At 36.9% G+C, this 21,569-nt stretch overlaps 4 protein-coding genes, 1 non-coding gene and 1 pseudogene across 6 annotated transcripts; 2 read left to right on the top strand and 4 right to left on the bottom strand.

Moving 5' to 3' along the window:
- Positions 1 to 418: 418 nt before the first annotated feature.
- On the top strand, positions 419 to 2,803 carry LOC112089688 (annotated as a pseudogene).
- A 1,377-nt stretch (positions 2,804 to 4,180) lies between these two features.
- On the top strand, positions 4,181 to 5,949 carry LOC18025838 (basic leucine zipper 23). Its single transcript, XM_006409329.2, has 3 exons — positions 4,181 to 4,496; positions 4,647 to 5,534; positions 5,679 to 5,949. Exons 2-3 carry the CDS (start codon positions 4,772 to 4,774, stop codon positions 5,705 to 5,707), a joined length of 792 nt encoding a protein of 263 aa, XP_006409392.1. The 5' UTR covers positions 4,181 to 4,496; positions 4,647 to 4,771; the 3' UTR covers positions 5,708 to 5,949.
- Positions 5,950 to 6,044: 95 nt separating this feature from the next.
- LOC18025837 (WD-40 repeat-containing protein MSI2) lies at positions 6,045 to 8,238 on the bottom strand. The gene is made up of 6 exons (XM_006409328.2): positions 7,796 to 8,238; positions 7,262 to 7,585; positions 7,027 to 7,170; positions 6,703 to 6,827; positions 6,525 to 6,620; positions 6,045 to 6,428 (listed from the first exon to the last, which is right to left on the bottom strand). Exons 1-6 carry the CDS (start codon positions 8,111 to 8,113, stop codon positions 6,188 to 6,190), a joined length of 1,248 nt encoding a protein of 415 aa, XP_006409391.1. The 5' UTR covers positions 8,114 to 8,238; the 3' UTR covers positions 6,045 to 6,187.
- A 1,020-nt stretch (positions 8,239 to 9,258) lies between these two features.
- Positions 9,259 to 11,673, bottom strand: LOC18026022 (U-box domain-containing protein 16). Its single transcript, XM_006409327.2, has one exon. It carries the CDS (start codon positions 11,466 to 11,468, stop codon positions 9,438 to 9,440), a length of 2,031 nt encoding a protein of 676 aa, XP_006409390.1. The 5' UTR covers positions 11,469 to 11,673; the 3' UTR covers positions 9,259 to 9,437.
- Positions 11,674 to 12,494: 821 nt separating this feature from the next.
- Positions 12,495 to 14,259, bottom strand: LOC18026021 (gluconokinase). 2 transcript variants are annotated; one of them, XM_006409326.2, is made up of 5 exons: positions 14,143 to 14,259; positions 13,997 to 14,041; positions 13,283 to 13,331; positions 13,111 to 13,190; positions 12,495 to 13,012 (listed from the first exon to the last, which is right to left on the bottom strand). In XM_006409326.2, coding segments are annotated over exons 2-5 (555 nt in total). In that variant the 5' UTR covers positions 13,998 to 14,041; positions 14,143 to 14,259; the 3' UTR covers positions 12,495 to 12,587. The 2 variants fall into 2 exon arrangements, with proteins under 2 accessions (XP_006409389.2, XP_024016485.1); XM_024160717.1 differs by having other exon boundaries at positions 13,111 to 13,182; positions 13,283 to 14,253.
- Positions 14,260 to 18,550: 4,291 nt separating this feature from the next.
- LOC112090168 lies at positions 18,551 to 18,657 on the bottom strand. Its single transcript, XR_002901516.1, has one exon. It is a non-coding gene; the product is annotated as a small nucleolar RNA R71 (small nucleolar RNA).
- Positions 18,658 to 21,569: the final 2,912 nt, after the last annotated feature.

The following is a 21,569-nucleotide window of genomic DNA, read 5'->3' as shown; positions in this document are numbered from 1 at the left end:
TAAACCCGATCGATCTTAAACAAACCCTAAACTAAATTTCCCCAAATTCTAATCCTAATCGCGATGAAAATGCAGAAACTCACGATGAAATCAGGAGGAAATCAAGCTTAATCAACATCAACCTCCGAGAACATCAAGAAATCCTGACCAAATCAAGCTCTTTCATCATCTACAAAGTCTTCCATTTCGTTTTCGAGGTAACAATCTCTAAATCTCTCAATCTCTCTAACAAAGAACAAGTTCTTTGGTTTGGTGTTGTGTATTGGTTCCGATTCTGCTCTTTGATTCATCTTCATTAACTTAGAACCCACATTCATCTATTTTATAACCCATCTTCATCTAACTTATTACCCACCATTCATCTAACTTATAGCCCACCATTCATCTTCATTAGTTCCTGGCTGATCCACCACCTAAAATGGCTGATCCACCACCGGAAATTTTAACTTTTCTTAAGCGTAATTCAGCTGATGTTGGATGGGAGGATGGTGTCTTGTATGATCCCCTGAATCCAGACAAAGTGAAATGTAAACTTTGTGGAAAAGAGATATCGGGTAGAATTCATCGATTGAAGCAACACATTGCACATAAGAAAGGTGTCGTGGCTTCTTGTCCCAGGTCAAGTCAGGAGGATAAAGATAAGTGTATGAAGGCATTGAATGAAGCAAAGGAGAAGAAAAGTCTGAAAAGAAGACATGGAGATGATTTGCGAGCTGAGGTGAATGTTAAGAAGCAAGCCACTGATGAACTAGGAAAAGAGCTTGGAACAATGAGATCACCTCATTTCCAAGATCCGATTGATAAGTTTGTAATCTGCATTGATACAGAAGCTTCGTTAGCTACTCGGAAAAGGCAACAGAGCATCCATGATGTTATTTCTAAAGAGAAGACACATATTGTACGCCAATATTGAGCTAGGTGGGCCTATCATGCAAGCATCCCATTCAATGCTACAGACAACGAACTTTTTAAGTTGTTTTGTGAAGCATTGGGACAGTTCGGGCCTGGTTGGGTACCACCAAGTCAATACCAGCTGCGTGAACCATTGTTAAATGAAGAAGTTCTAGAGGACACAGCAAAAATTGAAGATTTTAGAAGAATAATGGGAAAGAGAAGGTTGCTCTGTGATGACTGATGCATGGACTGACATGAAAAGAAGAAGCATCATGAATTTGTGAGTTAATTCAAGAGGTGGTACTTGATTTCTTTCTTCAAAGGACACCTCCAAAGATTCACATACTGGTTTGTACATCTTCAACTACATTTACCAGTGCATAGAAGATGTATGAGCTGAAAAAATAGTGCAAGTGGTTACTGATAATGCAACCAACAATGTATCAGCGGCTAGGATACTTAGAGAGAAGAGACCAACTATCTTTTGGAGTGGATGTGCAGCTCACACCCTAGACTTGATGCTTGAGGGAGTTTCGATGTTGCCTAATTATGCCAAGATTATTAGTCAAGCAAAAGAAGCCATTGTCTTCATATATGCTCATCATAAAACTTTGTCAATGATGAGAGCATATACAAGGAAGAGAGATATCATCAGACCTGGTGCAACAAAGTTTGCAACTTGTTTCTTGACTCTCCACTGCATGCATGATAAGAAAGCTCAGCTTAAGGCAATGTTTACAAGTGATGAGTGGTATGAATGTACACATTCAAAATCTTTGAAGGAAAAGAACACATTTGATACTGTTATGAATTTTGGTTTTTGGAATTCTGTGATGATGGTTTTGAAGATCTTCAGCCCTTTGGTGAAGGTTCTAAGGCTAGCCGATGGAGAGAAGATACCTTATATGGAGTTTATTTTTGGTGAGATTTTAGAAGTCAAGAAGTGCAGAATGGAAGCTTGTGATCATTTGGAAAATAATTACCAGCCTGTTTTTAAAATTATTGATGAAAAGATGAAAGGGAGGTTGGATTCTTCATTACATGTGGCTGCATACTTCCTTAACCCGTTTTACTTCTACAAAGACAACAGTATACAGTTTGACATGGCCATCGTAGAAGGATTCATCAGCTGTGTAGAGACTTTTTAATATGGTAACTTTGATTCTCAAGATAAGGTTATGAATCATGAGGGTAAACTCTACAAGAACAAACTCGGATTGTTTGGCAAAAACTTAGCATTAAGAGGCTGTGAAAACAAGAGATGAGAAGTTTGATCCAGGTTAGTCTCCTCGCTGTAATTCTCTTAGTTACTCATCCTCACTACTTATTGATCATCCTCACTTGAATTGACATAGGGAATTGGTGGTCAACATATGGATGTGGTGCACCAACTTTGCAAAAGTTAGCAACAAGAATACTTGCTTTGACCTCTAGCTCTTCGGGTTGTGAAAGAAATTGGAGTTGTTTTGAATCGGTTAGTGTATTTTGGCTTTATATCTTATATTGTTTTCTCACAAGCTCATAATGTTAATCGTTGAACTCTGGTTTCTCTCTGGTTTTGCAGATCCACACTAAGAAAAAGAATAGACTAGATGTGAATCGCTTAAAAAATATAGTCTATGTCCAATTTAATGCTAAGTTGTTCAACTAGCAGAAAAAGATAAGAGAGCAAAATGCTGATGCTATCTTCGAAGATGGTAATGAAGATACCGTTGAAGAATGGATCGTGGGACCACGTTTGGAAGAGCAAGACAGTGAAATCAATCTGATGCTAGCCACACAAGCATCACAGACAAGAGACATCTATGATGATGATTTTGATTCTGAACCGGAAGATGCTATTGACATGGAGTTCGAACCTGATGAATATCAAGAAGTTCCTCTGTTTCGGGACTCACAAACTTCTTAATCAGGTTAGTTTCTTGTTTGTCATTTCTTGTTCTTTGAGGTCAATGTTCTGATTTTTTTATGGATCTATGTATTTGTCTTTCTATGATGTCTTCGATGCCTTGCTCTGTTAGGATTAGACAATAGGCTTGTATCGTATGTGATCAATTAGTCATGGTTTTTATGGGATTAAAAACCTTGTGTTCTCAATTCATTATGTGTTATCTCTTGTATTGTAAACTGTTTTGACCTTATAATTTTTCTTTTTTTGCAGGTTTCATTAGTAAATGACAAGCTCAAACACATCTAGAAGTACAACACACATGATAACTTGATTATTGAAGAGAAAACGGATGAAGATTATGCTTTCCTTGTATTTTTTTGGCCTCTCAATATCAAGACTATCTTTTTTTTTTTGGCATCATGTGCTTGTACTTCTCTTTTGTTTTTTAAACTTTGATGTGTGTTTGAACTTGATTTCTTATTGTTATGTTACTTTGACAATCAAATATGCATATTTCATATTACGTTTGACAATCAACTATACATATATCGACCATGGTTTATAACTTATAACCCAAAAAAAAATTCCACTAATTGGCGATTAAACACCGACTAATCAACGATTTTCTGATAAGACTCTAGTCGAGACCCAAGCGCCCGCCTAACGACCAGCGCCATTTCGACCATGGGGAAGAATAGATGATCTCTGCTTTCCAAGTCTTGACAGAAAATGCAATCTCCTATTGCTCCAACATTCCAGTGCAACATTCTATCACAAGTGGTTAAACGATTATGCATTGTAAGCCCGTTTATGAATGAGTATTTAGGTGTTGTATAAGAGAACCATACACCTTTATACCATTCACAAGTGGGCTGAGAGTTTCGAGTTTGGATCCAAGTTAGCTTGGAGCTGAAACTTGCTTTGAATTTGTCATTCTTTTGTCTCCATAGCATAACATCCTTATATTGTGAATCACCTCTCTGTGGCAAGGTTTCAATGGTGTCCTCGATTTGGTTTATAAGGATATTACATGTTTGCTAGTTTAAAATTTTTGAAAATATGGGTTACTTTTCAAATTATAAGAATTTTTTAGATTATTAAACAAATCTCCCATATATATTTGGTATACTTTTGTACTACAGTTCAATGATTGATACATGGGAAATTCTAGTTCAACATTAATGTAAAATTTTTTTTTTTGAAGATTTAATTATATCACTATATACAATCAATATCTAATTATTATTCTTAAAATGTTATAGAAATAACCTTTTTGGAAAACCAAATTTAGTTGACCAAAGAGATTTAGTTGACCAAGAGTTTATTTGGTAGCAGCTTTGTTTTTTTTTTTGGTCGAGTGGTAGCAGCTTTAATTTACGAAAAGGTCGAAACAAATCAAAATTTGATACGAATCAATTAACACAAAAAAGGAAGAAAACGAATCTGTGCAACTCCAAATCTCTTTTAGTACGTCCATGTCTTTCCGCCATGGAAATGATGCCATCTGTTAATACGCTTCTATCATCAAAGTTATAGCACCATTTCGTCTCTAGGGTTTCCTTTCTCTAATCCTCGCGTCTCTCTCTAAAAACCCTCCTCGCCGATTCGCCTCTCATGTTTCTCAATTCGAAACTAGGGTCTGTAATGGCGATTCTCCTGCATTTCTCTTGAAGCTTTTCGCCTAATTTCTTCACTTGTCTCGATCTTAAAGGTACGAGATTTCTTTCAATTTAGATATCAATGATTGGATTTTGACTTCTCTTGAATCGTATGAATTGAATCAGCCGATGATTAGATATTTGGTAATTGGATTTTGACTTCTTTTGAATCGTTTGAATTGTCTTTTTCCCTCTGAAATTAGGTCTGGTCTTGATCGGGAAAGCTCATTTGGTCTCTAGAACAATTGTATCCATAAAGTGTCATACTTTTTGGGTTTAGATCAATCAAAATTGTTAAAAGGTTCCTACTTGTTGCTGGGTTTCTGTGATGGACGACGGTGAGCTTGAGTTCTCGAACCAGGAAGCTTTGTCGAATCCGAAGATGCCTGAGTTTCCTCCTAGCAACTGTTCGATGGATTCTTTCTTCGATGAGCTTCTCAACGACTCTCATGCTTGTACTCACACTCACACTTGTAACCCTCCTGGACCAGAGAACACACATACTCATACATGTCTCCATGTGCACACCAAGATCCTCCCTGCGCAGAGCGACGACAAAGCTTCCACCGATGACACATCGGAATCTTCAGGGAAGAAGAGCAAGAAGCGACCTTTGGGGAACAGAGAAGCGGTTAGAAAGTATAGAGAGAAGAAGAAGGCTAAAGCGGCTTCGTTGGAGGACGAGGTGATCAGGCTTAGGGCGGTGAATAATCAGCTGTTGAAAAGGTTGCAAGGTCAAGCTGCATTGGAAGCTGAGGTTACGAGGCTAAAGTGTTTGCTTGTTGATATAAGAGGAAGGATAGAAGGAGAGATTGGTGCGTTCCCTTATCAAAAACCCGCGGTTACAAACGTGCCTTTCTCGTATATGATGAATCCTTGCAATATGCAATGCGATGTTGACAACTTGTACTGCCTTCAAAATGGGAACATCGGAGAAGGTGCATCGATGAATGAGCAAGGGCTTAATGGTTGTGAGTTTGAGCAGCTACAATGCTTGGGTAATCAGAACTTGGCTGGCAAGGAGATTCCTCTCTGTAGTAATGGAAATGGAACATTCAGTGTCGATGCTTCTGGTGCTAATAAGAGAAAAGGTGAGATTACTAGTACCTTAGGATCTCTTTCTTAGAGGTTGTCCAGTAAAATTAAATCTTGAAACAGTTTTCTATCGACTTCTGTCAACTTCTGGGTTGTGTGGATTTAGTTTTATGAACTCATGGTGTTTGCTCTTGCAACAGGTGAGACTCGTGTGGCGAAAACAGTTTGAAGCATCATCAATCATGTAGTACTATCCATTTTCACAAGGGTAGTTAATTTCTAATAAGTAGTAGAGTTTCAACTGTGTCACCAGTTTCCCTCAGGGTACGTTTGTGCTATTATCATTTTTGTAATCTCTTTTGTTTTCATCTTTTTTTTTATGTGATTGTTTCCTCGTTGAGCTCGTTGAGCTCGTTGAAGCTAGAGGTAAGACGTGTTAATATTCAAATCGAATTTGCCAGTGTTCTTGCCGTTTGGTTTTGTAATTTATTAGCTTCATTTCTTGAGTTCTTATCAATGTTGCATTTGGAAAAAACAAGATTTTGCAACTAGAGCTGGAAATCTTGAAATTCTTCCAACATGATACGTTAACAAGTGGAATTGGTTCAAGTTAGTTCTACCACAAACGCAAAGCTCTGTTTGAAGTTGGCTCAAGCACGAAATAAACTTAGGTAGTTACAGACCAAATAATTTCATAATTTTCTTTGATCTATTGTGCATCTTGTTTGACGTCCTCGTCAACCTCAGCATCATCTTCGTCTCGATAGATGCTTTCCGCCATCTGCCACACTTGAAGACTGTTGTCTTCAGCTACACTCGCAATGACCCAAGGCTCGTTTTTGTTCCAAGAAAAGTCTGATATCTTAGCCTTGTGGCCTCCATGAGAGAAGAGTAACTCTGGTGGACCATCTTCTGCATCTAACTCTATCTCAAGCTGCTCTTCTCCAACCCTGTAAACCCCCAAAATAAAGAAGCCTTACTCATATTGATCAATTTTCAGAATAAAAAGTCAAAAGTTTTCGAGTTTGAAAAGGAGATGATGTTACCTGTTCAGGTCCCAGACCATCAGCCTTCTGTCTTCACCAGATGATGCGAGCACTGTTTCATGGTTAGGATCCCACTCCACTTGGAAAACCTCTCCCCTGTAACCAAATCATTCATTAGAATGGTGTATCAACAATATATAGATGGCCTAGAGGATGTGAGAAATGTAAAGGAACATACTCATGGCTGCTCAAAACGTGCAGTGGTGTATTCAGCTTCCGGAGGTCAAACAAGGCAACAGTGGAGTCTGAGGAAGCGGTGGCCAAAACCCATTCGTTGAATGGATTGAAAGACAGATAATTCACCTGAGAAACACAAGAAAGCATGGTCATACGGAATGTGTACCGAAATTGGAATATTTGACTGGGAGATTGTGTATGCAAGTTAGCATATGGTCAATGACTTCTGGTTTTCAACAAACAGAGGCCACACAGACTTAAGATATCAAACCTCGATAATTTACTTTCATCTTAAATGTGCAGAGATATTAGAGATGGTTTCTACCTCCTTCTCGTGAACTTTCACTTGGTGTTGCATTTGGTTTGTCCGTGTGTCCCATATTACCAATCGACCATCATCACCAGCAGACCCAAAAAGGTTCTCATTCTTCATGTGCCATGATACATCTTCGATAACACTTTCATGTCCCTAGACCCATACCGAGGGAATAAAAATCAGATGCAGCACATCTTCTAGAAACAGGAGAAAGATAAAACACCAGTAGTATTGTTCCACTTACCTCATACACAAACATTGCATTCAGAACTTTTTCTTGCGGCGTAGCTGAAACATCCCAAAGACAGATCTTCTGATCCTGTGAACCACTCAGAAGACAACCTTCCTTGAAAGGACTCCAAGACAATCCATAACCTTCCTTGTCATGTCCCACCAGCCTCAGATCAGGATCACAATCACTTGTTTGTGGCTTTGAAGCATGTTTCGCGTAATCAAACAGAAACACTTCACACCCACTTGTTTTCGCACCAACAAGCGTCGACTTTTGTGGCATGCAACGCGCTCTGTTCACTTCTCCATCAACACGTATCTTCTGCCTAATCTCCACCTACAACACATCGGATCGTTGAATAAACACGAATAAGTGATAACCAGATATTCTTATGCACTGGAACTAAAACCCAGTAAATTATCAATTGTATGTTCTCTAAGACCGTCCCTGAAACTTTCAGCTAGTAATTTTATCGAACACATGGTGAGCATAGAACACGAGCTACGAAGATCACCAGAAAAGAGGAATCTTCATGAGCCACAATACCTTAGGGATAATGGGATCCTGATTTCTGCTGCCTAAATCTGGTTCGGCGTCGGGAGTTGGGATAACGGCGTCGGCGATCATGAGAAAATCTTGGGCACCACCGGAAGTGTGGGTCCCGAGTATAAGCTTGTGGACGGCGAAGTAAGGGTCCGCCGCGTAAGGATTCGGCGTTGACGGGACCCAATGGACGGTGAGGGACGGCCATTCGAGAGGGTGAGAGATCATAAGATCGTAGAGGAATGGTGTGTTCTTCTTCCACACAGAGAAATCCTCCTCCACTTGATTCATTCCCGCCTCCTCCTTACCTTCATCTGCCATCTTTACTTTCTCTTTCTCTCCTCTCAATCTAAATTTCTCTCTCTATCTCCGTCTCTCCGTCTCTCTCACTGATCTCTGTCCTCGAGGGTTTCGTGTTCTCGTCTATTTTCCCGCCAAAAAGAGGCAGAGAGATCACCCGAGCGAGCGAGGGTTACAACAAACTTGGCGGTCAAAATGCAGTAACGAGTTGTGTTGCTGTTTGTATTTTCTTCAAATGAACGCTGTGTCGTTTTGTTGTTGCAAAACCAGCATGTATGTGTCTTCTGTATAACACTATTTTTATTAGTTTTCCGCGTTGTGGATTAATGGGCCTGTAAAAGCCCACTCACTTATTCGTGTGAAAAAACTGTAGCAGGAAAAAAAAAAAGTGGAGAAGATGATGAAACAATTGTACATTTCGAACAAATGCCAACTTTATATAAGTTGTTCAATCAAAACTACTGTACTCAGGAGAGTAAGTTTTGATTATTATAGTAAATTTGGAATAGAAAGATGAATAGTCATAATAAAATGTGGTCAGAATTTCGATATATCTTCTCAAAGGTTCAAAGAATTTGTTGACATTTCAAGTATCGTACCTGGTTGAACCATGTCGGAACAAAAAAAACCTTGTTGAACCATGAACAAGTATTAAAAATGAATTTTCCCACCGCTTTGATTACTCAAATGACTCAAATGTATTGGCTGTACGAGTTAGTACTCTAGAACAGCCTTTCTTTTTGTATTTTTGTTTGTATTATTGTAAAGTTTCTGCCCCCAAAAATCTAGTTTTCATAAATTGGAGAATGTCGAAGAAGATTGGGGGGACCATATAGAAACTACTAATTTACAGATGATTATTTGCGTGCTTTGAAAGATCCAAGAAGTAAAGCAAAGAAAAGAAAAATGTTTGCTTCCCTAAAACGAAAATAAATATTGTTAGCCATTTGCAATCAATTCCAATTCCCAATCATTATCACTCTTTTTGGGAACCTGCTTGTGTCTATATCTCGTCCAATTGCTCTGTCTTTTGTGTTGACATTGTGTCTATATCTCTATGCTTTCAAGATTAGTAATACTGTATTTGTTTTATGATTATCGATAAAACATTTATGACTGAGAGAGTGAGAGATAACATAATAGCAAGATTATCACAAGAGTCACAACTTATCTCTTGAAATTTTGGGAAAACAAGAGGAGTAAATCTTTTGTTTATTTTTCTTAAATAACATTTACAGTTTTTAGCTTAATAATACTTGTAAAAGAATCATTTTCTTCTCAAAACCGTAAGGGGAAAACAAAAAAACCAAAAAAAACCTTTTAAACTATACACAGAAACAAAAAATCATAAAACGGGATTAAAAATCATACTAGGAGCTGGCACAATGATGCTTTGCATCTCTGTTGCCGTCTCATGGTTATCTCCGGCGGCCCACCGCCTTAAATACCTCATCAACGACGCCGCTTTTCTCCCTCCCCTCGCCGTTCCTGTCCCTATCATTTCCCATATAACCCTCTCTATCCCTGGAATCGCCGCCATCTCCGCCACTAGCTCCGATCCTCCTTTCCGGCACATCGTCACCAGCGTCGCCGCTGCACTCTCCCTTGTCGTATCCGCTCCTTCCCTCATCATCTCCCCCAATAGCCGTATCAGCCCAAACGCTGCAGAAACCGCCATGAGTCCTCCTCTCCTCACCACCGCCTCTACAACCGCCACCGCCTCCTCCGGTAGCTCCCGGAATGCGTCTCTTGCAGCCTCTACCACCCCAGCTTCGACGAACCTCCCCACGTTCTCTCTCTCCGCCGCCAGGTTCAGAATCGCCACAAGCGCGTCTCTTTTCGCGCTTGTGGGTCCCATTTTCGCCAAGTCAACTAATCCGCTAACGACACGTGCCTTTCTCCCGAGTCTTCTTTTGTAAGCCGAGACGCCAGCCAAACTGAACAGAGTCGCGGCAGCGTTTGCTTTAGCCTCCCACGTGGCACCCGAACGCAAAACCTCGATAACGCCGTTTAAAGCTCCGTCTGTTTCCATGATCCTCGTTTTGTTCTGTTCCAAGATCGAGAGGTTGAGAATCGTCGTCACGGCGTTTATCTGAAGGCTCGGTGAGTCTGAACCTAGATACCGTACCAGCTTCGGTATTGCTCCAGCCTCGGCTATGCAGGCTCGGGCTACCGAATCTGACTTAGCTAAAGCTCGGAGCTCGAAAACGACGCCGTTCGGCTCTGCCACTGAGAGCTTCTCGATCAAAAACGAAACCATCATCTTCGTAAACTCCACCGCGTCTTGACACGGCGTATGAGTCCCTGCGTCGCCGTCTCCGTATATATCAAACGGGATCTTCTGATCTCGGCACCACATCACGATCAGGTTCTTCAAGGCACGGTTTGGTATGAGGTTCGTATGCTTGAGGACCTGGCCTGTCTTTGGGCAAGTGTTGTGACCTGACTGGATCCAGAGATCGATCGACTCTCGATCATACGTCTGACCGGTGGAAACCACCACCGGGTCACGCATCAGCTCCAACGTGATTGGGCACCGGAAATCCGCCGGGATATTCGCGTCTGATAACGACTTGTAGCGGCGGAAATCTGGATTTGGCGACGGCGTCGAAGGACCGTGAATCACGCAGTTTGAGTAACGAACGAATCCAATGAGAGACGCGGCGGAGGATTTGGATCTCTCGTCGATCTGATCATGTGTTTGATCCTCCAATATCTGGATTTCTTCCCTCAAGCTAGCGGAATCTGGAAAACCTAAATCGCTGAAAATCTCGGTTAGCTTCGATTGATCTGGAGAGATCTGGTGCTTGATTCCGGCGATTGTATCCGTCACTTTACGACGGAGAGCTTCGTCGCGAGGATCGATGAACTGAAACGAATCGGAGCATTGTTTTCTTAATAGAACGATGAGATCTTCGGCGTCGTCGCTTAGACTCAAGTCATTGACCGGTAAAATATCGAGGACGGTGGATAAATCAGTGATTAGCTCTTGGAAGCTGAAGGCGACGATTTCGATCTGAGAGAGTAGCCAGAGTTTGCTTGCTCTTGAGCAATCCTCGATCAAAGTCTTCATACGCTGCATCACGATATGCAATTCCTCGAAACAGAGCTGAGCCGATTGCGAGTAAACCACCATGTGATTTGATCGGAGAAGAAGCTCCTCGAAAATCGCCGATAGTATCTTCGCCTTGCGTATGACGGAGAGAGAATTCCGTCTCAGGATGAATCGGAGAGGCTGCATAAGAGAAATCTCTTGAGACGCGAAGAACAGTGATCGGATCAGTTTCGAATCTGACGTCTTTGAAGAATCGAGAGATCCGACGACAATAAACGGACGCCGTTTTCTCGCCGGGAGAACTTCAAGTGTAACAGCCATGAATGAGGAATATAGACAATTACGGTTTTTTTGAATTTTCTCGGGAAAATTCCTGGATTTTGCCGGAGATTATCGGAGACGATGGACGAAATTATAGCAAATATTTTTCCTAGTTTTATAAGAAAGTATTTATATATAATCAAGAAAGACGGCTTCGTGAGTTGTCGAGCAACATTGAATTAAAATATTTTTCTACAAAAATTGTGAAAATGAAGATAAGGTCTTCGTGTTGATGACATAAGAATGTGTTGATGACATAAGAATGAAATAGTTGGTATATGTTTGTTAGAGTTGAATTGATTTGGTCTTCATTATTCAAATAAATAAATACTCCATAACTAATCATTATATATAGTTTTTTTTGTAAGAAAGTTCATTATTAGTTTCCAAAAAAAATTGTTTTAAAAAAATATTATTGAATCGGTTGTGCTGGCTTTCTCCACTTTAGGCAGAATAATTGAGCATGTATTAATATATTCGAATGTTTCCATTAACAAGTTAGTTCCCTTTATTTAAACCAAATAATGTCTCTTTTAAGCAATATATGAGATGGGAAACAAGAGCTTATAAAAAGATGGCACCACTCATGCACCAGCAAACGCGATGCCTTAATGCACACACACTAAGCTTAATTAAACTTTTAATATTGCAATATGAATATTAATTGTAATGATGATGTCTCCCAAGTTCCAAATAAGATTAATAGACATTTTGCTTTCTTTTTAATATTAAACCAAATCCTACAGGTCTTTATTACGACTATTTGATTTTGACATAGACAACTTCTTCTGCTATAAGTTTAATGTCTGATTTTTTTTTGGGTTGCTTTTGATGACTTAGAATGCAACAGTTGGTACATGTGTTGTTACTGGTCGAATTGATCTGGTCATCATTATTCAAATAAATACTCCACAACTAATCCTTATGTAGTTTATTATTGTTGAATAGGTTGTGCTGGCTTTTCTCCAATTTTGGCTGAATAATCTGGACCAAATTCATATGAAAACTGTTCAATCAAAACTTGAATACTCGGAAAGTAAGTTTTGCTTATTATATATAGTCAATGTAGAATAGAAGTAATACAATAATACAAATGTGCTGAGAATTTCATATGTCTTCTCAAGGGTTCAAAGAATTTGTTACCATTTCAAGAATTGACTTAACTATAACCTCAGGGCTTAGAACCACACTGACTTTGAATATCATTTCACAGTCATCATCAGCTTGAAGCAGATCAAACTGAGACTGAAGAAGAGTGAGAGGCATGAAGTGTTCTCCCTCAGAAGCTCTCTTCTGTAACCGAGCAGCGATCACCTCTGCATTACCTTCCAACAACACAAACTTCACTTTGCAGCTCGAATAGCTTCCAGGTTTGTAATCAGGATCAGAGCCTCTCAAGATTTCTCTATACTGTTTTCTCAATGAAGAACAAGCGAGAACAACGGTTTCTCCATTGAGTAAACGTTTTCGCAAACTCCCCTGTAATGTTTCAAGCCATGGCTTCCGGTCTTCATCTGAAAGAGCAATGCCTTGGCTCATCTTATCTGGTGTTAAACCATGAGCAAATGTTCAAACATCAAATTACACAACTGATGAGAACATTAATTCGTTAGTCACAATGTATTTTGATTTTTTTTGTTACCTCTGTTTGATAGAGAGTGAAAATCATCTGCATCAAGAAAATCACAATCTAGAGCTTTTCCCAACATCTTACCTATGGTACTAACAAAGTGAAGTAAAAAGCATCACTACAAGATCAATCACTGTTTTCAAGCTTTTTAATTAGTCCAATAACATTTTAAAATGAAACTTACGATTTTCCTGCTCCGCTTACTCCCATTATTACAATGACTTTGCCTGTCACTATGATATACAAGAATGAGTGAGAAAAAACAGATTAGAACATTGACAAAAAAATTGTTCCATAAAAATATGTTGAAAAGCTTAATGCCATTTTTAGCCGACATGCCTGAGGTTTTGTATCTTTTTGAAGAAAGAATCTGTGTGCAAGTAAATAAACAAACGTATCCATAGCTCTAAATCTTAGTTTATAATTCTTCAACACAGAACAATATAGATGGCATTCTCAATTGCTCAAACTATCTCTTATTTTCAACAATTTGCAATACAATGCATGATTATAAAAGCTAATGATTACTCCCATTTTTATTGTTCTGTTTCCTGATGCAAGCTAATGATTACTCGCATGATTAACCTATTTGACTCTCAACAATGTCTATATATATTGACTTCATCTCAAACAATAACTTATGATGTTTTTACCAAAAAAATAAAATAAATAATAACTTATGATGTTTTTATGAGAGACGATGGAGACACAAAAACCCTAAATCTGAAATCAAGAAACAAAACTGCTACGGATCAACGTTTCACATTGCCTGATTTCTCACAGCAATTGAAGAAAGAGTGAAACTTTTTCTAAGCGAAATTCAGCATTCTCTGAGAAGTAAATGAGATCGAAATCGTTTGTTAAGTGATGAAAATTTAAACATGACACAAAGACTTACTGTGAATTTTTTTTTTTTTTTTTTTTTAATTGGGCGAGTTGGTGGCTTGATTGATCAAAGTCAAAAAAAAAAAAATCAGGATAACACTAGAGAAAACAAAAAGAAATCAGAAAGAGGTAAGATGGGATTGAAAATGAAGTAAAAACCTGAGAATTTAATAAATAAAATTTTGGTTGGGGCGAGAAGAAGAAAGACGAAAATTTTGCAGAGAGATAGAAAAGGAGAAGGAGAACCAAAGATGAATATGATGGATCTGTTTGGATCAAAGGAAGGATTACTTTATCAGTTCTTTTTAAAGAAAACTGATATGTCATTATTGTTGAGTTTTTTTTTAATAGAAAATCAAACTTATCATATAATTATTATCATTGAGTTTCAAAATATTTTACTGACTATCACGAACGTTGTTTAAAGTTCGCTTAAACGTTTATAAGCGTTTAATTTAAACGCTAACTAATTTAAATTTAAAAACAAAAATATTTTTTTCTTAATATTCTAAAATTATTTAGTTGAAATTTTAAATCTGTTTTAGATATTTAATCTACTATTTATATCATGCTATAGTGTAATAATTCGAATTTGTTTTAAACAAACCAAAAATAACTCAGAACCGAATTTGATTTTTTTAAAAATAATATAATTAGGTTTAAATTGTCACACCATTTTAAATTTCTAATTTTATTGAAATTTATTTAAAAAACACTCAAGTTATATTTTGTTTCTCTTTTTTTTTCATTTTTTTTTTACACTCTCAATCTTAAACCATTTTCTCACTCTTATACATTTTTCATTCTCTCATGCAATATATTTATAGTTTCACTACTTTTTTGGGGGGGGGGGTCAAATTGTTATGCTCATTAATCAATCAACTTGATATAAGAGAAATTTGAGAGCGTTTTCACAATAGTGTCAGTCACGACATTATCTGATTAAGAACAAAATGAAAAGAACAAAAAAAAATAACACCAGATGGCATATCTCGTTAACAATAACATGTATCTCCATATATGTTTCCTGCGAATTGATGAGATTTATTAAAATTTGAGAATCCAATAAGACCTGCATTTCCTCGAAACCTGCATCAATAGCGGACATCAAAACTTCTTTGAGCACCCATGATTCTTCAGCAAGTGCCCATGAAACAAACTGGCGCGAGGCAGAGCGGTGCAAAGGTCTCTCTTCCTCCAAGGTTCTAAAAATGAACCCCATACCGCAGCTTTCTGACTGTGTGCCAAGCTGCATCCACATTGCAGGTGACGTAAAGGTAGGAGGAGGAGGAGCCGCCGTCACTTGCAGTGTATGTGGTTTGCGGAGAGAGTTTTGCGCTTCTTGCCATGCCCTTGTTTCTCCTAGAGCTTTGGTGACCACTTCACTTGCTAAATACACGTGTTCGAAAAAATTTGATGGTTCCTGACTGTCCATAAGTTCCAGCAGATCCAAGTGGAGAGGGACGTAGCCGAGATTCCAGTCGGAGGGAGACTCACTAGTGACGGGATGAAGGCGAGGAAATCCAGGCACAAGACATTGTTTAAGTGAGGCTGAGCCTTGAGTGGAGGTAAATCCCAAACTTCTCTTGCAAACTGACAGCCTCTTAGAGCATGAGTGATCGTTTCAGGATTTTCACAGATCTTACATCCAGAATCGACTTGAATACCTCGACGAACAAGTTCCACTCTGACGGGGAGGGCCTCCACTGCCCCTCTCCAGAGCAGCTGTTTAATCTTGGGCATTATCCGAATATTCCAAATGTTTCTTCGCCAATTAAAGTTCCGTCGTCGCTCTAGGATGGATTCATAGACAGATAAACCGTAGCTGGAGCGAACGAAATACTCTTCGTTCTTTTGACGAAGTCATACCAGTCTGTTTGATGGGCGTGAAGAACTCACCGAAAACAATCAGATATGGTGCTTGTATTCCAGAAGTACCTTGTGGACCATTTTCCAGTTCCAAGAATGGTGCTTGAGATCAAAGATATCAGCCACTCGGAAGTCAACATGGGCGAGAGGTGGGGGGGGGGGCAAATGGTCTGAGCGGGGATTCTGTGCTGAGCTAAGGATCGCTCCAGATGCTAATGGATTCTCTGTTTCTGATCAACCAACCTAGACCTTTCCGAAGCACTTCACTCCCTGCCATGATGCTTCTCCATCCATGAGATGGATTTAAGGTCAGGGAGCATTCCATGAATTATCTAGACGGAGCAATATTTTCCCAAGAGAGCTCGAGAAGCCAGTACATGGGGGTGTGAAATAAGTCTCGCCCCTAATTTTGCGAGCATAGAGTCATTGAACATATCGATATCTCGAAATCCTTATCCTCATGCATTTTTTGGGGCCGTAAGCTTATTCCATGATACCCATGACATTTTCCAAGTGTCTGCTTTATCATCCCACCAAAATCTAGTGAGTAACAATTGGATTTTGATATATCATGGTTTTTATGATTTTTGACCATGATATAAGTCTTTTTTATAGAGTCTTTTTAGTGTCTTTGGAGTCTTCAGAGTCTTTACAAGTCGTATGTGCATTTGGAGCTTAACTGGAGATTTTGGAGCATTTTGGAGCTAAACAGGGATCAATTTCGTGAATGATGAATTGTGTGCTTTGCTTCGGTGTCGTGCGACACCACTGGTAGTGTCGCTCAACACTGATTTCAGGAATGAAGGGAAAAACGTGATTTTATCCTATTTTTGAAGGATCTCTTGGGCCCAGAAGTCTCTAATATTTACAACAAGGTCCAAAACGTGTTTTTAGTTTTTAGAAGGGTTTTCAGCCATCATTATCGATTCTGGAGAATTTTCTGAGAAAAAAATTTTGTTTTTTTAGATATCGATACCTTGAGAGCTTTTTGGGGAGACAAGTCTGAACTCTGTTCGTATTGAGAGAAGATTTTGAACCCTTGTTATTTATTCAGTGATTTCTTATTTGCAATCTATTCATTCATGTCTGTTGCTTCAATATCCATGTCTGAGTACTTAGCTTGTTAGGTTTAGGGTTCTCATAAAAGATTTCATTGAATGTTGGATTGAATGGATAGTTAGAGTTTATAATCTTATTAGTTATTCACCATAGGTTGTTCTTAAAGCTAATTCTGGACTGGTCTCCTGGAACATAGATCTTAGGTTAGTTGATTGACACGAAAGTGTAATTGAATCATCTGAAAGAACCTAGGGTGAGAAAAGTAGCTATTCACAAAGAAATTTGGTTTATATACTTTGTGAATATATCGAACTTGTGCTTAAAGCTAGTCTATGTCTTTATGATTTGCAAAGAAATTTGGAATTCTAAGATTTAGACTTAGATAACTCTCGCAACAAAAGTTGGTTAACTACAATTCCGTGATTTGAGTTCAAGAACCGCGCTTAAACCTGAACCCTAAGTAATTGATTTATCTGTATTATCTGATTTCCCGAGAAAAAACCTGGACCTAATCCTTTTCCAATCGAGCTTTACAACCGTTTTTATTGCCTTGCTGCTTTCAATTCCATTATTTCTGCTTAGCGTAATTTGAGTCTAATAGGTTTATTGAGTAAATCTCTTGTCTCTGTAGTTTGACCCATACATACTACAACTGTGCATTTGTGGTCTTGTAGGGTAGCTCTAGGGATTAAACTTTGAGTAGATCAAGTTTTGGCGCCGTTTCCGGGGACTTGATTTTTGCCACTAGACTTTTGTTCTTGATTATGACTAAGCTTTTAGTGTTGGTCGACACCACTAGTGGTGTTGGTCGACACCAATCGTTTTTATTAAATTTATTTTCATTTTACTTACGTTGTTTTCTCTCTTTGTCTTTTGTGTTTCAGGTTTATGCATACTTGCAAAACCAGAAGCAACAAGGACAATCCGCTAGTGAATCTGAATAAAAAGGAGCTACCAGAGTTGGAGCGAACAAATAGGAAAGCAAAGGAACCAGCAGTGATGGAGAACGCGATGAGATTGGTTCGTGATAGTTTGGAGAGACCAGAAGGGTCATGTGTGCGATGAAAGAGGCCAGTGACTTGGTGGAGATGGAAACATCATCCCTACACTACCTTCACCGGAGGATGTTGTTGTTGATAATGCAGCACCTGCCGCGCATGGTAACGAGAGGAATGCTGGGGCTATTCAAAACCAGGGGACCGCTGCAGTAAATCAGAACCAGGGGAACACTGCAGTAAACAAGATTGTGAGGAATCCTGCAGCTGCTCGAGGCAGAACACTTGGTGATTACAACACGCTTGAGCAGTTGTATTCAAATCGGTCTGCAATTCGTCCTCTTGCATTTCAGAGAAATGACTTTGAGCTGAAACCTGCATACTACACTCTTGTGGGTCAGCATCCTTTTCATGGTCTTTTTCATGAACATCCGATGGACCAAATTAAGAAGTTTGTGGACTTGGTTACCAGTATCAAGTGCAATAGAGTGTCCAATGACTTTCTTTTTTGTAAGCTTTTCCTTTACTCTCTTGCTGGAAAAGCAGCTTATTGGCTTAAGCAGTTGGAACCCGGATCGCTGACCACTTGGAAGGAGAGAAGAAACGCCTTTCTACATAATTTCTATGATGATGCCAGGTCTAAGGAACTGATACTATAAATCTCTACGTTCTCTCAGGGACCAACTGATGCATTCAAAGCTGATTAGGTGAGATTCAAGGCATATCAGAGAGATTGTCCACATCATGGTTTCAGTGATGTCCAACTGTTGGATATTTTCTTCAGAAGTGTTGATTGGAGGTATCAGATGGCTCTTGATGCTGCAAGCAATAGAAATTTTAACACCAGATACCTTGAAGAGGCTGTTGTGCTTATTGAATACTTGGCATCTAGTAATAGTACCAAGAAAAGCAAGCTGGGAACATGGATGGATTGCAGATTGCTGAAATGAAGGCTAAGCTAGACAAATATTTAACAAACGGATAACGGATATCCGGTTTCTAAATTTTCTATTATCCGGATCCGTATCCGAAATAAACGAATACTTACTTTTACTATCCGGATCCGGATCCGAACTACACGGATATTCGGTTCTTACGGATCGGATAGGACCGGATACCGGATCGGATACTGGATACCGGATAATAATTCCAGCCCTACCTAGGGGTGAATTCATTCATTCACCCCTTTTTATTTTAGCCAATGAAAATCTGCCATATAATAAAATCAATTAAGGTAATTTACCAAATAACATAATTTTAAATATTTTATTTCTTAATGGAAAAAACTAAACTTTAATTTGGAAATAGTGAATCCAAACGTAATTCTAAATTTATGTAGAATCATTTTACATAATTATTTGTTTATTTTCGAAATTTTAAATAAAGAAAAACTAAACCCTAAATTGGAAATAGTGAACTCAAACATAATATTAAAGTGTATGTAGAATTATTTTTAAATAATTATTTGTTTATTTTCAGAATTTTAAATGAAGAAAAACTAAACCCTAAATTAAAAATAGTGAACCCAAACATAATATTATATTTATTTTTTAATAAAAAAATACTAAACCTTAATTTAAAAATAATGAACTCAAGCATAATATTAAAATTTATGTAGAATTATTTTTAGTAAAATTATATTTTTACATAATTATTTGTTTTATTTTTGTAATTTTAATGAAGAAAAATTAAACTTTAAATTGGAAATACTGAACCCAAACATAATATTAAATTTTATTTATATTTATTTTTAGTAAATATGGGGTTTAGGGTTTAGGGTTTAGGGTTTAGATAATTATTTATTTTATTTCAAAATTTTAAGCCCTAATCTCTAAATTCTAATCTCTAAATTTTAATCTTTAAATGATAAATTCTAATTTTTATATATATTAATTATTTATTTTTATTTATTTTTTAATAAAATATTTGATTGAGTATTTGACCTTTAAATATTAATTTTGTATTTTTATGAAAAAATAATATTACATGGCAGATTTTCATTGGCTATAAGAATTTTCAGAGAATAAAATAAATTAATAATTTCAGTAAATATTAACTTTAATTGTGGTGTTGGCAAGTGTATTTTTATCCTTTCTCTTTAACTTTCTCTTTAACATACTTTATATAATATGTATGAATATTATTTGATTCTTTTTTTAAGCAGTACCGATACATTTGATTAAATGATTCCTTTATGGACGCATAGTTATGTTTAAAAATTACAACAACATGTCGCTATAATACAAAAGCCAGGGCAATACCAATTTTCATAACAATAACGATTGCATTCGTCCCTCCCCCTCTCTCCCCTTTCACATTTTTTTTTAGCGCTGCAAAACACCTTTTGGTCTCTTTCATCACCTATTTATTAATTAAATTCATTAAAAGTTGGGGGTATAAGAATTAAAAAATAACTAAATCCATAATAAAAAAAATTGGGGGTAAGAAGAATTAATCAAATAAATAATACCTGGACTAAGTGCAGTTTTTGTATGACTATGAACATCAGATATGACGAAGAAGCAAATGAAAACAAAAACAACTAAATGCTTTAGGGTGATAGCCATTTTTCTTGATACTCTTACTTGGACTAATACTGTATATATATAGTAGCAGAAACATACATTAAAAATGTTTGTTTTTTCCAGTTAAAGATGAAAAATAAAGGGAGAGATTTGTTTTTAATAAAAAAAATTAATACTATCTATAAATATTTATTGAAAAATATTTATTGATCTTTGACCAAGATTGAATACCTTTTATATATATTTTTTTAAAAGAAAATTATTTACTTGGACTAATAATGTAAAGTATGCTTATTTAAAAGATTTTCTTTTCTTTACCAATTTGTAATTTATTTAAATTATCAATTTTTATTTTTCATTTTCCTTATATAATATGGGTTTTTTATTTTCTTCTAATATTTTTAATCTAAAAAGAACTTTTTCTGTTTTTTAGTTTCTTGCTAACTAAAATACAATTTTTTAATTTTTCTTATTGTAATTTTTTCTTTTACTTTTTAAAATTAGTAACTAAGTATAAAATTTTATTTTTTAAATAAATTTGTAAAAATAAAATTAAATATGTGTTAAATAGAGATCATTTAACTAGACACATGTTATGATCAAACGAGTTGAATTTGAATTCTATTTTAAGATAATAAGATAATAATAAGATAAGACACGTACCATTATAAGCTAAGTTATTAACTTAATTTATTTTTTGGATAAAATGTATCTTAATTATTTAAACTAGATTTATGATCTGTGGAAGCAGCCATCCTTTGAAGAAAGCATTTTTTTTTATTATACTCTTTTTTCATCTTCATATATTATAGTTTGTTATTTATCTATTTTCTCATCTTCAATATTTTTTTTCTTTATAATTTTTGAAATTCTTCTTCAACAGCTTTGTTTTTTTTTTCCTCTTTTTATGTATCTTTCTTTTTTATCTTCCTCTTCATCTTTTTTTTTTAAATTCAGTTTTTTTCTTTCTATTTTTTTCATCTCTTTTTCTAATTTTTGGTCTCTTATTTTTACTTATTTCATATATGTATTTTTTCTCATATACTTCATCTTCACCTGCGTAGTTTTGTTTTTTTTCATCTGAATTTCTTTTCTATATTAGAAGTTAGAACTGAAAAAAATACATGATAAGATCCAG

Source organism: Eutrema salsugineum, unplaced genomic scaffold, assembly GCF_000478725.1.
Source record: "Eutrema salsugineum unplaced genomic scaffold, Eutsalg1_0 scaffold_11, whole genome shotgun sequence".
In the NCBI taxonomy this organism is placed as follows: domain Eukaryota; kingdom Viridiplantae; phylum Streptophyta; class Magnoliopsida; order Brassicales; family Brassicaceae; genus Eutrema; species Eutrema salsugineum.
This window is presented reverse-complemented; position numbering and strand designations above follow the sequence as displayed.

Bases quoted from the DNA above. Each gene is read 5' to 3' on its own strand.
- LOC18025837 (XM_006409328.2), bottom strand. From the start codon at position 8,113: ATGGCAGATGAAGGTAAGGAGGAGGCGGGAATGAATCAAGTGGAGGAG. The intron at 7,586-7,795 runs GTATTGTGGCTC...GATGTGTTGTAG, and splicing joins AGGATCCCATTATCCCTAAG to GTGGAGATTAGGCAGAAGAT. The intron at 6,621-6,702 runs GTATGTTCCTTT...ATTTGGTTACAG, and splicing joins CACGTTTTGAGCAGCCATGA to GGGAGAGGTTTTCCAAGTGG.
- LOC18025838 (XM_006409329.2), top strand. From the start codon at position 4,772: ATGGACGACGGTGAGCTTGAGTTCTCGAACCAGGAAGCTTTGTCGAAT. The intron at 5,535-5,678 runs GTGAGATTACTA...CTCTTGCAACAG, and splicing joins TGGTGCTAATAAGAGAAAAG to GTGAGACTCGTGTGGCGAAA.
- LOC18026022 (XM_006409327.2), bottom strand. From the start codon at position 11,468: ATGGCTGTTACACTTGAAGTTCTCCCGGCGAGAAAACGGCGTCCGTTT.
- LOC18026021 (XM_006409326.2), bottom strand. The intron at 13,191-13,282 runs GTAAGTTTCATT...TCACTTTGTTAG, and splicing joins GTAAGCGGAGCAGGAAAATC to TACCATAGGTAAGATGTTGG. The intron at 13,013-13,110 runs GTAACAAAAAAA...GTTTAACACCAG, and splicing joins TCACTCTCTATCAAACAGAG to ATAAGATGAGCCAAGGCATT.